The sequence below is a fragment of the Dendrobium catenatum genome, unplaced genomic scaffold, assembly GCF_001605985.2.
Source record: "Dendrobium catenatum unplaced genomic scaffold, ASM160598v2 fragScaff_scaffold_315, whole genome shotgun sequence".
NCBI lineage: Eukaryota > Viridiplantae > Streptophyta > Magnoliopsida > Asparagales > Orchidaceae > Dendrobium > Dendrobium catenatum.
The window spans coordinates 838235-855222 of record NW_021318777.1 but is presented as its reverse complement, the minus strand read 5'-3'; the positions used below and the strand labels follow the sequence as shown (position 1 = coordinate 855222).

The 16988-nt window shown below is 33.2% G+C and overlaps 1 protein-coding gene across 1 annotated transcript in view; it reads left to right on the top strand.

Annotated features, from left to right (window-relative positions):
- LOC110115830 (E3 ubiquitin-protein ligase PRT6) overlaps positions 1 to 16988 on the top strand; it is a 54551-nt gene that overhangs the window by 12788 nt on the left and 24775 nt on the right. The window contains exons 5-8 of the mRNA XM_020849206.2: positions 4985 to 5228; positions 5316 to 6026; positions 7611 to 7796; positions 15204 to 15862. Coding sequence (XP_020704865.1) covers positions 4985 to 5228; positions 5316 to 6026; positions 7611 to 7796; positions 15204 to 15862 — 1800 coding nt within the window. The remainder of the gene's footprint in view (positions 1 to 4984; positions 5229 to 5315; positions 6027 to 7610; positions 7797 to 15203; positions 15863 to 16988) is intronic.

Sequence of the window (16988 nt, the reverse complement as noted above, 5' to 3'; positions counted from 1 at the left end):
AAATCGAACTTGACTTGGATCGATTTGGATTGATTTGGGTCGATTTGGGTCTGATCGAGTTAATTTCATGAAATTAAACTCAAATCGGCATTGAATTGCGTCGAATTGGGCTTGGCGACGCTCGAGGAGGTTCAATTTAAATTGATTTGATTTTAATTTAATTAAATTGGAGTAAATTAAATTAAATTAAGAAGGCTTAATTTGGGTCAATTTCGTATCGATGACGATCGATTGGGTCGATCGAGCACGATCAGGCTCGATCGGGTTCGGGTCGATACAAAAATGTTCGTCAACAACATGCACTTTTTATTAAACACTTGATTGTAGGGTGTGACGATTCTTATTATGTTAAATGAAAAAAAAAAAGAATCATACTGAAAAACTCACTGCAAAATTTGAGATTAAAGAGTTATAGCTTATATGATTACTTCATATTGAGGTGACTCGATCAACAAAAGGGATATTTGTATCAAAACAAAATATGTCATGGTTCTTTTAAGAGAACATATATTGCTGACCGCAAGCGATGCAAAACTCACATTGAGCTATACTAGAAATTAGAAACTAGTGAAGAAAGAACATCAGTGAACAAAGGTTGATATCAAAGATCAGTTAGAAAACTAATATACCAATTATATACTTATCCATACATTACATTTACATTGAGTCTTGTAACTTGATTCATGCATTAACCTATGTAATCTCATCTTTAAGCTACTTTCAGAGTTTTTACATTTTTAAAATCAAATCATGGAAAATATATTCTCTATAAAATTTGAAACTCTAAAATTAAATGGTTATATTAAGGCTGATTGCGTGGAATCACCATTGGATATAATTCCAACTGTTGCACTTGAAGGAAAATTTTTAATACGGAGAAATAACTCATGGTCTCAACTAACTCATGGTCTCATGGGAAGTGTATTATATGAGTTTAGAGCAATTGCTTGAGGAATCTGTAAACTTTTGTAGTTAAAAGTTATAGTAGAAGATCTAAAGATTAAATGCGAATGGCCTATTAGGATATGTTGTGATCACAATGCTATTATCATTACTTGCAATTCAATACAACATGATAAAACCAAGCAGAGGTGGGTAGCTACTTCATGATAGAAAAATTAGAGAGTTTTTTTATTTTCACCATTTATGTCCCAAGTTCCCAACAGATAGTACACTCACTGCTATATTCATCAACGGATTGTGCAGTCCTACATTCAAAAATATTCTAAAAAATTTAAAATATTAGACCTCTACCAACCAATTTGAATGGGGATGTTAAGGAATGCAGGCTTTTTAAGGAAAGATGGTATATCAAATATGGAAGTAATTATAGCTTGACAAGAAATAGATGGCTTGCAGATTTGAGCAATGAAGGAAGGGAAGTTGTTGGACACAACAAAAAAGTAATTACAACATAAAAGAAAGTTATGACCCATGGATTTATGAAAAGGAAAGAAGGTTGGCGAACATAACAAAGAAGTAATGACAGTAGGAAGTGAAGGGTGTGAAACAAAGATTCAAGCAAGGAAGTAAATACCTGTGGCGGATTCAGTAGGAAGTAATCGGCATGCTGGATTCAATAGGAAAGCAGAAACACTTGGGGAATATTTTTGAATTTAAAGTTATTATAATTATCGCTCTTCTTAGAATTTATAGGTTCCTGATATAATCTTGATAGCTCGATGTGTAGATACCCCTTGAATATATAATGAAGGCATCATGTATTTTAACCAACATTCTATTTTTCCGCAAATGATTTCAGTAGTTTTTTTTTTTCAAGTTTTATATTTAATTTGGAAGTCTATTATCAGTGAAGGAATTTAAGTTTTGGGAAAAAAATATTTTTATTTGGAATTTTTTTTTATACTTATTGGTGAGTAGACATGTTTAGTAATGAAAGGCATATAAGCAAAATGTTGTGGGTTTTATGCCTGGTTGATGTCTCGTGTGCTGAACGAACTTGCGCTTTTAGGTACAAATAAGTTGACCTGGTAGTTATAATCCTTGCAAAGTATTGTGTTGCATGACTAGATTGAACCTTTGGTATTAGCTTTTATATTGTTCAAGTTTTCACATAAATTGTCCTATTTACATCTCTTCATATTCACTCGTAAGTATGCCAGCTGATTGAGTTGATTCTTATTGTGGGATTTGGATGTGCATTAGAATCCAATTGAGCGCACACAATTTAAAATCTAATGTTCAATCATAACTTTTCATCAAGGTTTAAATCGAGATTAGAAATTGAAGTGTTTTGTCTTAGCGAGACGATATATAAACCTTGAAACAAAAAATAAAATACTAAAAAAATTATAAATAACTTTTAAAAATGATAAAAAAAATGAAATAAACTATCAACATAATGACATGTTTGAAAATAGATGTTATGATAACACAGAAGTTTGAAAGCTGATTCAAATTAAACACTCACTTATAACTTAAATACACCCTTAGGATCAAGATCCAAGACAACCTCATCCTCATTTTAACATTCTTCAGAAGAATCTTTAATCTTCTGTCAAAGTCATATTTAAAATCTTCTTCAAATATAATATTTTTTTTCTTACCACCTATACCAGTTAATATTGTGTTAGATATAATTGAAAATAAATTAATAAATTAATAAATTAATAAGAAACAAAAATAATTTGTTATATTTAATATTACATTTAGATTTTTTTTTTTAAGCTTAATCTCTACTTTGTTTCTTCCGTTTATATACTTGTGAAATAGAAACTACTCTTAAGTTAATTAACCTTTCAAAATCTGCTTTAATTTCTTCATTCTCTTTATCATTATAAGTTTATCCTTTAGCTTCAACTTCAAGACTTTCGATACTTTTGGGCATTATCCATTTATCATTAGATTGTAAGTTATCAACAAATGATCCAATTCAAATCACTAGTTTTTTGCATTTGTAATTTGAGGTGTCTATGTTTCATTTTTTTCCAGCTTGTTCATATGTCCTACAACCAATCGATTTTTCTCTTTTTATGAACTTAGTTGAAGGCGCTCTAATTACACTCACGTGTAAAAGTCGAATAGATTAAGCTAAGAATTTTAACTGTAAATGCTTTAAGTTTAAGAACATAATCTCTAAGTTGAGTCAACTAATGTTCTATATTGAATAAAAAAATTATTAAAGTATATTCAAGTAGAAAGTTTAAACATAAATGTTTAAATTTAAATTATAAGTGAATGTAAACATACTGGGGGAGCTTATTTTATAATGTGCTTGAGTTGCTATAAATCTAAATATTTGATTTTTTTAAATGAAAATTCTCAAGTTGATCATTTATTTCGAGGTATTCACTTTCAGAAATTTGTGTATCCATGCATACATATAAATTAATCTCTATATCTACGGAAAAGTCTCTATCATACTGAAATTGAGGGTTTAAGTAATATGCAATTGTGTGCAAGTGTTGGTGTAGCTAGCGATCTCACTTTTCATCTATAATTTCTCAAATTTCTTTATAGGTATATTCTTATCCTCCCAAATCTCTTGTTTTTGTTCTCTTTATACTTATTCATAGCTTCATAGATAAATCTAATTGCTGGGGTTTTCTCATCATCAGCCATTCTTAGTACCTTAACTAAATGTTCTATAATATTTAGAACATAATTTATACTACAATAAAAAGAATTATCTTTCAATACAACCTTTTTTCTTTTTTTGCCCTTGTCTTTTTGCCTGGAAATTTATATCCTAGTCCTCAAAAGAAATGTAACTTATAAGGCTGTCTTAGCTCCCTCAATTTTTGCGAAAATAAAATTTGTAGTTGCAAATCTAATGGCTGCAAGCCGAATAATTTTTTTTTCAATCAACTTTTTGATCAAACTAAGCATCAAAGAGTAATTGTAAATAAATTTGCTAACAATTTTTGCCTTTAAAAAAGCAAATTTATGTAGTGACAATTGTCCTAATCTCTCAAGTATTAAATCAATGAAGTGTGCAGCACATGAAGTCTAATAGAGACGCTTTCTCTTCTTTATTAACAGTCTCTCTGCAGGTTTTTAGGCACTTATATTATTTGTAATAATTTGAATAATCAATACAATATTATAGGTACTATTAGCAAGGAAACTGATGATGCTCTTTTATCAAACATATAACCAAATACAATATTATAGGTACTATTATAGGCACACGCCTCGATTGCCTTTTTAAACCATGCTTTTGATCTATTATTAAAAAATTGTTAAAGAGTGTTTCTTATTTGATTTTCAGGCACTTATTATGTTTTATTTGCAAGAAATGAATCATTTTCTAATAGAAATTACGAAATAGATTTTGTTTTGAAGTTTTGACTCAATTTGGTCTAAAAGCTATAGTGGCTTACACTTTCTTTCTTGTAGTATTATGATACTTGTTGGTTGTCTGGCCATCCACGAACCACGCCTTCCCTTATTATCAGAGGTCATGGTAGTGTAGGTGGTAGCATGACTGCCTATTGCATTAATTAAGAATTTGATCGCCACTTTATTTACTAATTGCACTTGCTGTATTGCAGTTTAGCCCAATTTCTTAGAATTAATTGTATAATAAAGGTTATCAACAAGCCTTCCAGTTTCAATAAATCATTCTCTTGAAAATTCTGGATAAAATTCTTTTTTTTTTTTCTTTTATGGCTTTGGGAGATGCATGGCATTTTTTATTTGTTTAATTGATGCATATGCTGCAGTCAAATGCTTCATAGGGCTAAGGTGGTTGCCAAATTTTTTTCTACTTGTCTGTCTGCATGTTAAGTTGTTTACCTCTTCAATGTTTTATACCTTGTAGATTTGTTTAAGCACTACACTTATGGTGTGGCATTTTTTTTAGTGAAGTACTTGTAGCATTCCTTAAAAAATATCCCCATAGGCATGCCTTAATTTTTTTGTTCCTGTGCATTGTTGCCTTCTCTCCTCTAAATGTTAGTATGAATTGCTCTTGTATAAACATTCCCAGGAATTGAATGCATCATGAAAGAGTTCATTTCAGGTATGAACCTGTCCTAGTACAAGAAATGCTCACTCTATTCATTCATATTGTTAAAGAACGTCGATTTTGCGGGTCCTCTACGATAGAAAATCTACGGAGAGAACTGGTGTATAGGTTGGTTATTGGTGATGCTACTCATAGCCAGCTAGTTAAATCTCTGCCAAGGGATCTGTCAAAGAGTGATAAACTCCAAAACACTGTGGACATGCTTGCAGTATATTGCAATCCATCTGGGATGAAGCAGGTTTTTTTTTCCTGACTATTGTAGACTATGTTATTAGTTTTGTATTATAGCTAGAATAGGTTTTTATTTTTTTACACTTAATTCCAGGGAAAGTATTCACTACGTAAAGCATATTGGAAAGAATTGGACTTGTATCATCCTCGTTGGAGCTCAAGAGATCTACAAGTTGCAGAGGAGAGATATTTCCGTTTCTGTAATGTTTCTGCCTTGAATGCTCAGCTGCCAAGATGGACTCCCATCTTCGAGCCTCTAGCCTCTATATGTAGAATAGCTACTTCAAAAATGGTTCTCCAAATTGTTCGGGTAGTTTTTTTTTATGCATATTTCTCTGAAAGATCTACTGCTTCCCGGGCTCCAGATGCAGTTCTTATTACAGCATTGCACTTGGTTTCTTTAGCATTAGATATCTGTGAAACACAGCAACTTTTCCTTACAGATGATACGGTTCCTATGCTAACCAGTGCTAGTGAAGAATTTGACATGGGTACCAGCAGTGCCTCTGCGTTCTGGAAAAATCAAAGCATGCTATCATTATTGGTTTCCTTAATGAGGAAATACAGGGAACAAAATGATGATGTCTATTCCGAGACAAGACATTGTAACATTTCTTCTTTAATTGAGACTTTGCTGAAGAAGTTTGCACAGTTAAATGCTACTTGTATGTCTGAGCTCAAACGTTTGGCTCCTGATGTAGTCTGTAATGTGCCACAACTCAATAGCACTGCTCAGAATTTTGCATGTATTTCTGACATAGATGAGAGGAAATTAAAAGCACGGCAGCGTCAGGCTGCCGTATTGGTATGTTTCAGAATTATTATCAATTTTCTTTTTCTAAAATAATGCTTCTTTTGGTAATTTGTTACTTTTAGATAGCTTCTCAAGAACTTTTTTTATGGTAATTTTGATTTGTGTGGGAAATGAGAGCCCTTGTCATGCTTCATGGTCTTGCTAACACAATTGCCAAACCAGTCTTCCATTTTCTATTTTATTGTTCTTGAAGTACATAACAATATTGCGAATCAAAATTTTATGTTTGTACAATTTCGATCCATTTTCTATTTGGTACTGTGCAAGGCATGAAGGTTGCTGAATTTTTAGCTCTTACCTTCTGGCTCTTTGCAGGTTTTTGAAAGATGTCTTATTTCCAAAATTTTGGTGGACTATGAATCTAAATGGTTGGTTTGCTAGATTGTATGTATTTCAGTGTGAATTTTGAGTTTAATGCAAACATAACATTTTGTTGTTGTTTATCAACAATTTTATCTTCTGGGATAATAATGCAAAAATAAATAAATTCTAGTGTGTTCTAGGGACTTGTATACTTTCTCTGTACCTTAAGAGCACCTGACAAAAAAAAAAAAAAAGGATTCTTAATAGTTCATACAATTAGATCATTTTCATATATGAAATAATGTTCTTGCATAGCTATCCATGGAAATCTGCTGATGTGCCTTGGTATAAAAAACAAAAACAAACTCAAAGAGATTCAACACAAAAATAGATTTATATTGATAGAAAATCAAATACGAAAAAAGCATGATACAATTGTCCTTTTTCGAGAGGGGGACCTTCTCTCCCAAATCCTAGACGCAGCTTGGATCCCTCACAAAAAGAAAACTACAACACTCTCAAAACAAATCTTGCATACAAACATAACATAAATTCTACTGCTTATAGCAAACAATAAAACAATAAACTTCAAAATTGCCCTCCCATAATTCCCTCTCAAATTAGCCCCCAAATCAGTCACCTAAATTATGAAATATCTCATAATTAATCTCCTCCAAATCAACCCCCAAATCTGTCATCTTTAATTAAGAAATATCTTCTAATTAATCTCTAATTCAGCCCCCAAATATGCCTTTTTTAATTAGTAAATATCTCATAATTAATCCCCTTCAAATCAGCCCTTTTTAATTAGGAAACATATCCTAATTAATCTCGTCCTTAATTCCTCTTCTCACATATGTAATGATAGGTTTAATGGCCCCACAAGGGGGGTTGAATCCCTTACCCTTATCGCCCCTGCCATGCTGTCCTCTCTCGTGTCATCTGCATATGCCTATTCGTAAGTTTTCAATATTGAAGGAGATTCTCAAGTTTTCAATATTGAAGGAAATTGACTTCATGCCATAGTAATTTGCATTACAATTCCCCCCCCCCCCTGAATTTGATAATTAATGAGGTGGTTGCATCTTCAAATATAAAGTCAAGATTTTATTACAAACTCCTACAGTTGATTTTCATGATCATGGGAACTGATCTATTTACTGGAGAAAATGTCTTATTATATTGTGCTGTGCTGAGATAGTAAATTCATGCTTTTATTTTGTCTATGTGATCACTGGGATGAGGGTAAGTGTAATTCCTGCTGTTTTGCAGGAAAAAATGAAAGCAGAGCAGTCCAAATTTATTGAAAGTCTTAGCTCCAATGACTTTGAGCAGGAATCATACAAACAGAAGGAATCTCTTCCGAAAATTGATGTGAGAGAAGAGTCAGTACCTGTTTGTTCTTTGTGCCATGATCCTGATTCGGGAAGTCCATTATGTTTACTGATTCTTGTCCAGGTAATTGGTTTGATGACCATCTACTTTTGAGTTTTGCCTTTATCCGTATTTTGTCTTCTTTGGAGGGATGCTTTGCAACAAAAAAATATGGAAAATCAGATATGAAGTGCCATTATATGTTCACAGATTACCAATTTTTAGCTTCTTAATTTCTAACTTTGTACCGATGTGGGAAAATTTGGGCGAGTTCTTATTTGGTTGTTCTTAATTGGAAATTAGTGATGAATTGAGTTGTTATTTGTTGTTCTATTGCTAAGAAGTATAAATGATAATTCTTTTGGTTGATGGGTGTTCTGGATGGAGACAGGTTTGGAAATGCCTTTGGGTGCCAATTTCTGCAACTGAACTTTTAAGATCAAATGTAAAATCTCAAAAAGTTGTGCAAAAGTTGTGCAAAAGTTGTACAAAATAAATTTTACACCTTTTTAATTCATGCATTTATGATTTATATGAGAGTTTGAGAGAGTGAAAGATGTCTGAGTAATATACTCAGTTTGATCCCAAGTAAAATTGCAAGTTTGGGTGATTAATATTACTTCAAACTGTTTTCAAGTTCCATGCTCTTCATGACTCTTGACATGAGTGGGTATGAACATGCAAATCATGATCAGGGTTGAGATGATATCATGCTAATTCTACTGCTAGATAGCCTTGCAATATCAATCAGTCATTATTGTCCTTATCCCTAACTATTTTGGTTATATTTTATGAAATCATCATTGTTATTTCAAGATTTTTTTACGACTTCAAATCATATTACTTTTGGTAAATTATTTTTTTTATTCACAAGTACTCTTTGTTAATCTACGTACTCTTGCTGAAGCCATAGAAGTTTATTTTTTGCTATCATATTTCATTATATACTCTTGTTTTCTCCGTGTACCATATATTATGCTAATATTCTTAAATTTCACGCTCAACTAATGACTTTTTTCATACCTGACACTTTTATCCATGTAGCATAGTTAATTTTATTGTTATTTTATGAAGTTTATGTATAATATCTATGATGATGTCTAATTACATAATACTCCTAGACACTTCTTATTAATCGGTCATCTTTAACTCTGGAATTATTGTCCTCGTTTTTTTTATAGTTTATCTAAGATGGTTAACTCTAAATTTATATTTTGAAAATTCCTTTAGTGTTCTTATTTTTTCTTGCATGCACAAATTTATATAATTTACAATTAACATAATGTATGGTGCATTACTTTAAATATCTTTCGTAAGCATCTTCATAATCAATAGTATGAATTTGATGTTAATCCTTGATGTAATTCTTTTGTGTTTGAAAAATTTGTTGCCATTTCACAACTGTTAACGTTAGCACTATTGCCTCATACCGATCTGTAGCAACTTTAACATTGATTTGCCAAACAAAATTTTCGTTTTGATGCCAATGAATTCAATTCTTGTGGTACCCGGTCATATAACAATTTAGAATTAGTAAATAACATGTGAGAATCCCTCTTTATTTCTTTTGGTATTTTTTCATTAATTGTCTTAACTAAGGAGTTTCCGTCATAGTAGATTCTCCACCTAAAAATCAATTTGATTCATGTATGCTAATATGATTTTCTAATCTTATGTTCTGGTGCCCTATTCTATAACTTTATTATATTATTTAAAAGTTTTTGAATTAAGATAGCAATGCAAACAAATTTATAGATTCTTTTCATAGAAGATGATGGATAAAGAATACTATTGAAAGAATGAGAGTTGAAGATACTAAATAGTTGGAAAATAGGAAGTAGATGTGATGCATTCATGTTTTTAGTTTATTTTGTTTTGATGTAATGTGAACAATATTAGTTGTGTTTATTATTTTGTTTAAAGCTATCCAATGATGGAGGGCATCCAATGATCATGTTAGGAAGTGCTTGGGCATGACAAGTCTTGGGTTTGCTTGCATTTGGTTCCTTTTTGTCCTTGGGATGATTGTTGTTCTCGGTTTGGGGCCTTGGCTGTTCACGGGCTAGGCTTTGGCTGCTTGGTTTTGAGCTTAAAAAGTTGGGTTCTACTTGGTGTTAGCTCATTAATGCTTGAGCTGAAGTTTAGCTCATTAATTGGAGGAGTAAATGCACTTCCTAGCTCATAAAATCATAAAGGTATTTGGAGTGGATCTTGTCTCTCCCCCTTCTTGTGTCTCTTTGGTTTCTTTCATGTGAGTCAATGCTTAGCTGGTTGTCTTTTCGTTTCTTTCCCCGGGCTATTTTTCCCGTGAATCCCTGCCCCGTTTCCTGTGTTGGCTCCTCGGGTCCCTCTCTGGCTGCTTTCCCGTGGTTTGCTGGCTGGGCTTCCTGTGGCTTTTTCTCTCTGTTTTCTGTGCAGTTTATGGGGGCTGTTGTGGTGTCTTTTGGCTTTTCATATCTTTACAAACCTAATTGGTTTTGGTTGGAGGTGTTGTGGTTGTTTAGCTTCGTTCTTTTTCCTATAAATTAGAGATGTTTTGAGGAGGGAAATGTTGTTGAAAATCTGAGCAAATTCTTTACTAAAAACCTGAGGGTTTCTTCTATTGGAAAAGCTTGAGAGCTTGTTCCACCCCCTTTCCTCCTCTCTATTTCATCTTGGCTTCTAACATCTTCTTCTCTACGCAAGTTTCACTCCACATTTATTCTTCTTCTTGAGCTCTTGGAAGTTGTTTGTTGGCTGAAATTTGGAGACATTTGCCGGAGGAGTTTGGTAGGACGTTGGACCCTTTTGCAGTGGTGGACCCTCGGTTTGCAAGCCTAAGCACTATTTTCATATATTTTCCTACTCTCGTTGCATGTGAGGAAACCGCTAGACGGTTGTTCTGAGGATAGCGTTTTTATTTTATTATTTTGTTTCGTTTTATTTGACTTTTGTTTATCTGAATGTTTGTTTGGTTGTTTGCAAGCTAAAGTGAATCGAGTTTTGTTTTATTTTGTCCTTGTGTTCTCCAACTTGGCTTTTCTCTCTAGTTTGCATACATCAAGATGAGATAATGAGATTAAAATAATTGAAAAATAATGAGAATTGAATTGATGATGTGCAATTTCTTTAACCCTTTTAAGTTTCAAACTTGTAATAAAAAAACTTGACAACTATGATAGAGAAATGATTTGATCATCAATCATTATTCATCATTATTATAAAAAACTTATGGAGCTCTATTTATGGTGTAAGCTTCTAAATTATAAACTAAATACAAGGTAAATATTAAATGGTTAAATAGATTTCAGTGATAAAAAATTCCATGAAGCATAAACTAACTTGAACCATGAGCATTCTGTGCTGCATCAGTTTGATTCTTCTATAATTACAATTTTTGTTTATCTACCTTTGTTTCAAAAGCCTAGTGATAAAATGCTTCCTTTCTAATGTCCCATCCTTTGTCATTATTCCAGTTTTTTAATTTTAATTAAAAAAATTGATAATCAAATTACTTGAATATATTTCATTACTATCTTGATCTCCATAGATATCTCACCTGGACATAGAACTTTAACTTTATTCATCTTGATCATTGTAGTGTACTTCATCAACATGATCGTTTGGCTTTTCTAGACAAATTTCTTCAAAGAACACTTAGTAATTTCATAACTATTAGTATTTTTATGCCTTCAGCTTAATTAAGATCATGTTATAGCTTTAATAGTTTTTTCTTGCATTATATATATATATATATATATCTTATTTTCTAATACCTAAGTTACTACTTAAATCATCAAGAGTTGAAATTTTGGCTTTTCTTACCTTTCTCTTCGCAATACTTCTAGCTTGAAAGTTTTTTAAGTGTTAGTAGTTATTCCTTTTGTTTTCGTCTTAAAAGCATAATTTTTTTCATTAATCAATTTTTGTATCTTTTCAGTCCACCTATTAATTATTTATAATCCATTTCTAGGCTACACCAAAACTTTAATGATATTTTCTTAATGAAGGTAGTTTAAAGTTTCACTTTACATCTCCAGACATCCTAGATTTGAAAATTAATAGCTTTTTTCCCTTTAAATTTCACCATATTATTCTTGGTTTGTTTTTTCATTATATCCATAAGATTAATGCTTCATTGCTTAAATAAATTCACACTTAAAATGAGTTTTTTTTTTCCTTCATTATGTGGTCAAAAGCTTTTTTTGATATGCGGCCTACCTATTTTGATTAGGCCACATAAGTTGTGGGGATGAGAAACAAGAATCTCATTTTAAGCATGGATGTATTTTGGGAGTGTATCCTTATTCTATCCATAGAACTCTGTTATGGTATCACCACCAGAAAATGGCCTAGTGTTACTCCAAAAGGGAAGGTTTGGAGTTTGATTTAAAAAAAGAAGGTAAAAAAAGAAGAAAAAGTTTTGCAATCAATGTCTATCATGGAATCAAATTGCATTCTTTCCAAAAGTAGTATTTTCTTCTCACTTTTTGATAAAATATAATGTTTAAATGGTTTTAGGGTTTAAATTTATAAAGTTTTAAGTAGCAGACAAATAAATCATAATTTAGATCTAGATTTTCATTAGAAGTTGTGAAAAATTTTTCATATCACATATTTCATTTATTTTGTTTACCAGATACCAATTATTCTCAATTTTGCGGCTTGGTTGGTGTTGAATTTATAATCTTTGTTAAAAAAAAATCATTCTTATGTTTTTATGTATTTCTTGGCATGGAAGTTTTCTCGAATTTTGGGTGTTTTTCCACCACTAAAAATACCGAAGTGTGCTGTGACTCCAATTGATGAAGCTTTGATAACGTCTAACCAGCCCTCAACCTAATTCAAACATTGCCCTGCGGACCCAATTAATTAGGGGCTTCTTAATCCTTAAATAAATGGAAACATGTCTTTTTCCTTAGGTTTTTTTAGCAATGGGCATGTTCTATTTTTGTTGAGCATCTTATTAGGTTAGTTATATGCATGCCATTAGACTTTTAGTGGGAAAGGAACAATTATGGGTAATCATGGAAAGGGGTGTATAACGACAATGCTATAATACACTACAAAAAGTAATGAAAAAGGTCAATATTCCTTTGCAAAATTTTTTTCTCTTCTCTTCTCTGTTTATTTAATTGTTTTAGTGAACAGTAGCTTTTCAAGGTGTTGCTGGCAACGTCCTGGTATTACCATTTTCATATCTATGGTTTCTTTCATTGAGAAATAACTAAATTTAGTTTTTACTCTAATTTCGGTGAACTTTAGCTCTCATAATTATCGATAGTTTCTTGCATTTTATAGCAAGAAATTAAACTTCAGAATGCAACAATCTTGTATGTTCATGAACTCTTTGCAATTAGGGAGCCTGTTAAAAAAATGGTGTCATTACCTTCCCTACTTTAATTCATGATATTCACGGTTCGACAAAGCATCTGCAAACTAAGGAATCAGGTAATCTATACTCCTAATGAACATAATTTTTTACTCAAGTTGATGGGCTATGATTTTACCATTGAATACAAGGCTGAATCCACAAACAAAGTCACCAATGTCCTATCCCAAACTTATGAACCCAGCAAGACATTCACTGTCAATCTCCTACCCCTCATCTTCCCATTGATACAGTAATTACTGGTTTAAATTAAATCTGAGATAATAGCCATATAACATTTAATTGAGATCATCTATAAAGTGTCATTCCAAGCTCAATCTCCAACCCCTTTCACTTACCATGATGGCCTTCTCTATGAGCACAACAGAATTATGATAGTAGGTACTTTTCATCTCAAGGAACCGACTACTAGCATACTATGTGTGGTCACTATGGACAGTCTAAAATCCTCCATCTTTTGCCATTGCCTTGTAATGGTGCCACAAAAAAGAGGACGTCGCCGATTTCATTCAATCTTGCCCAATATGCCTAGTAACTAAGTTCAACCCTCTGCCTCTGCTGGTTAGCTTCAAGTTCTTCCAATTCTAGAGGCAGCATGGGATGATCATATTATGGATTTCATTGTTTGTTTACCCCCATCGTGAGGTAAAAACACAATCATGGCCGTTGTCGATTGTCTAACCTTCTCTCCACACCGCACTCCTCGCCAATTCATAATTAATGATAGTCGTCGCATACATGGAGTTCCAAAAACTATGACCTATTATATTGATTGCATTTTTATGAACACAATTTGTCTAGCTATATTTAGCCAAATAGGGACTAAACTACACAATTGTATGGAGCATCATCTGGACGGGTAAACTGAGTTCACCAATAGTACCCATTGAACAACTCCATTGTTATGTACTTGATAACCCCAACTGCTGGAATTACTACATACAATGGGTAGAGTTTTCCTATGACACTTTCCACTCTTCATATCGAATGACACCATTCTAGATATTATACGATCATCCACCATCACCCATACATCCATATGTTGGCAATTCCACAAAATATGACGTCATTGACAAGTGGCTCAAACTATGACATTCTCTTCCTTGCTATCTCCATGACAACTTACAAGTCAGAAATCTGATGAAACAAAAAGCCGATCAACATTATGGGGATGCCACCTTCAATGTCAGCTACCTCGTAATAGCCAAATTGTAGCCACATCGTCAATTTCTGGTACACCACATATATTATTCAGAAGAGTAGACATTCTTATGGTCCCTTTCATATTATGGAAAAAATTGACGTCTTAGCTTACAAACTAGAGCTTCCCTTGTAATTCTGCATTCACCTTGTCTTTCGCATAACCACCCAAACTTAACCCTCCAAGCCTCCATTCTTCTACCGGATAGTTGGGATAGCCACTCATTGGTCCAACTTGAATTCATTCTAAAGTACAGGCAGCTAAACCGCAGTGATGAACTGCATTAGCAATATCAAATACTATTGGTGAGGATGTCCAAATTGGAAGACACTTGGATTGACGATGATGATCTACGTCAGTCACACTAAAACACTGACCTTGATTACATAGTCAATTTGCCAAGGGAAAAGGGAGTTTATGCAACTCTGACTTGCGAACCTCTGACAAGAGCATGCTCCTTGGCCCAACCCAACTGGCCTCGCATTCTGCCAACCTGCCTCAAATGCTACCACTTGGAAATTGGGTAATTAGGAGTTGCTTAATCCATAAACAAAGAAAGCATATCTTTTTTACTTTGGTTTGTTAGCAAAGAACATGTGTCCTGTTTTTATTGAGCATCTTGTTAGGTTAGTTATGAATTATGATCATGCCATTAGGCCTTTAGTGGGAAAGGTAATTTTGGAAAGGGATGTATAGACGCAAGCTTCCTAGTTCCTTCTCAGTTTTCTTCCCTTCCTCTTCTCTATTTATGTTTTCATTGTTTCGATTAACAGTAGCTTTTCTAGGAGTTGTCGGCATTGCCCTCGAATTGTCATTTACCATATCAGTGTGGTTCTCTAAGTCTAAATTATTGAATATACACCTTCATTTTTGGATAACTAAATATTTTAAACTTTTTTTTTTTAAATTTGGATTGCAGAAATCTAGGTTAGCGAGTTTTGTAGACCGAGGGCCCCCGGATTGGAAAAATGCGGAGCAGTCGCACAAGGAGGCCAGGTCAGCTGGAAAGCTAAAGTTGATTGATTCATCCGACCCCTTCACATCCAGTCCACTTCAGTTGGTCCAAATTACTGCTCCTGAAGTTGATTATGATGTTGAGCTTGCAGATGTCGATATGTTTTTGGAATTCATTAGAGACCAGATTCCTGATATTGGAAACTTTCAACTAGCTAAGGTTTCACATGATGCTGCCAAAGATTCGTCCTTTTGCCTTGAACTGATTGAAAATTACCTTTTCCATTCTATCATAGATGATATGCATGAAACCCTGGCTTGTTCACATTCTGCAAGTGGTGAGCAGAACTTTTTAACTTCCCCTGTTGTAGATTCAAATATAAGCAAAGATTCAGGCTCTGTGCTGCGGGAATATGTTGCTTGTCTTTCAAGAATATCTTCTAAGCAACACTCATCCATGTATGATGTTTTACATTTTGGAAATCTCTCATCAAAATCTAAGGGCAAAATTACCAGAATTATTAAATTTAATCCGAAAGATTGTGATGGAATTCACATTTCTTCTTGTGGGCATGCTGTGCATCAGGACTGTCATGAGAGATATTTAGCATCATTAAAGCAAAGGTTTGCTTCCCTATGATTATTTGAATGTAACTATGGATTTTAAATTATGCCATTACTTAAACTGTTACAGCTGTTTCTTAATTAGGATTTTGTGTCTGTTTTTTTTTTTTTTTTTTTTTTATTTTTTTAGGTTTTTTTTTTTTTTTTTTTTTTTTTTTTTTTTTTTTTAACTTTTCTAGGCTTGATTTTGTTGTTGTTGTTATTGTTTTTTCTTTTGTGGTCATCATGGATACATGGTAAGACAGAACCCAACTTATTTCATGAACCGTGTGAGCTTTTAGCTAATAGATAGGTAGATTACACCAGAATATTTTTACTTAACTTTTGTAGCACCAAAGAAAAGTTTTAGATAGAGAAATTGGGTTAAAATTGATGATCATTTGAATAACTGCATCATTCTTCCTATTTGATGGTGGAGGTGATGGGGACATCAGATCATGGAAGGTTTATCAGAGGCGTGGCCGCCGATCTACGACCACGATCAAGTCTTTGTACTTTTGATTTATTTATTTTCTTATTTATGTTATCGTTGTATTTGTGTTATTTAATTTCCCGTTGTAACCTTTTAGTAAGGGATGTCGTATGTAAGCCTGAGGGCATTGTTATCTTTTTCTATTTTCTTGAGTCTTATGTACGAGGCTATTTATAGCCCCTTGTCTTTCTTTCAAAGTAATGAAGAATTATCAAAAAAAAATTCTGCACTTGTTTTCTTGTGAGAGCTCGAGAGTCATCGAGAAACATCCCTAGGAGAGGGAGGAATTGTGCATCACCCACCAACCTAGATAAGTCAGGTTTGTGGTTCTACTTCTTATCTCTCCACCGCCGGCACTACTCCTTTTCCCGAACCCTTAAGCCGCTGGCCATTTAAAACTCTACCTCCACCCGGCACTGATACCTAACCTGCCGCCCCATCCACGACCAACCCCCCCCACTGCCGGCCCCTCCTTGGTCCCTCCCTCCTTCCCCCACTTGCTATCAATTCTTTCCTAAATTAGATTTCATAAATTTGGTAACTCTTATTTGAATAAATTCAAATCAATTTGAATTTCAAATAGTTACTTAAATTATAAATCTTATTTTAGGAAACCTATTAAATCAATTCTTATTTAAATTTTAAATTAAGAGA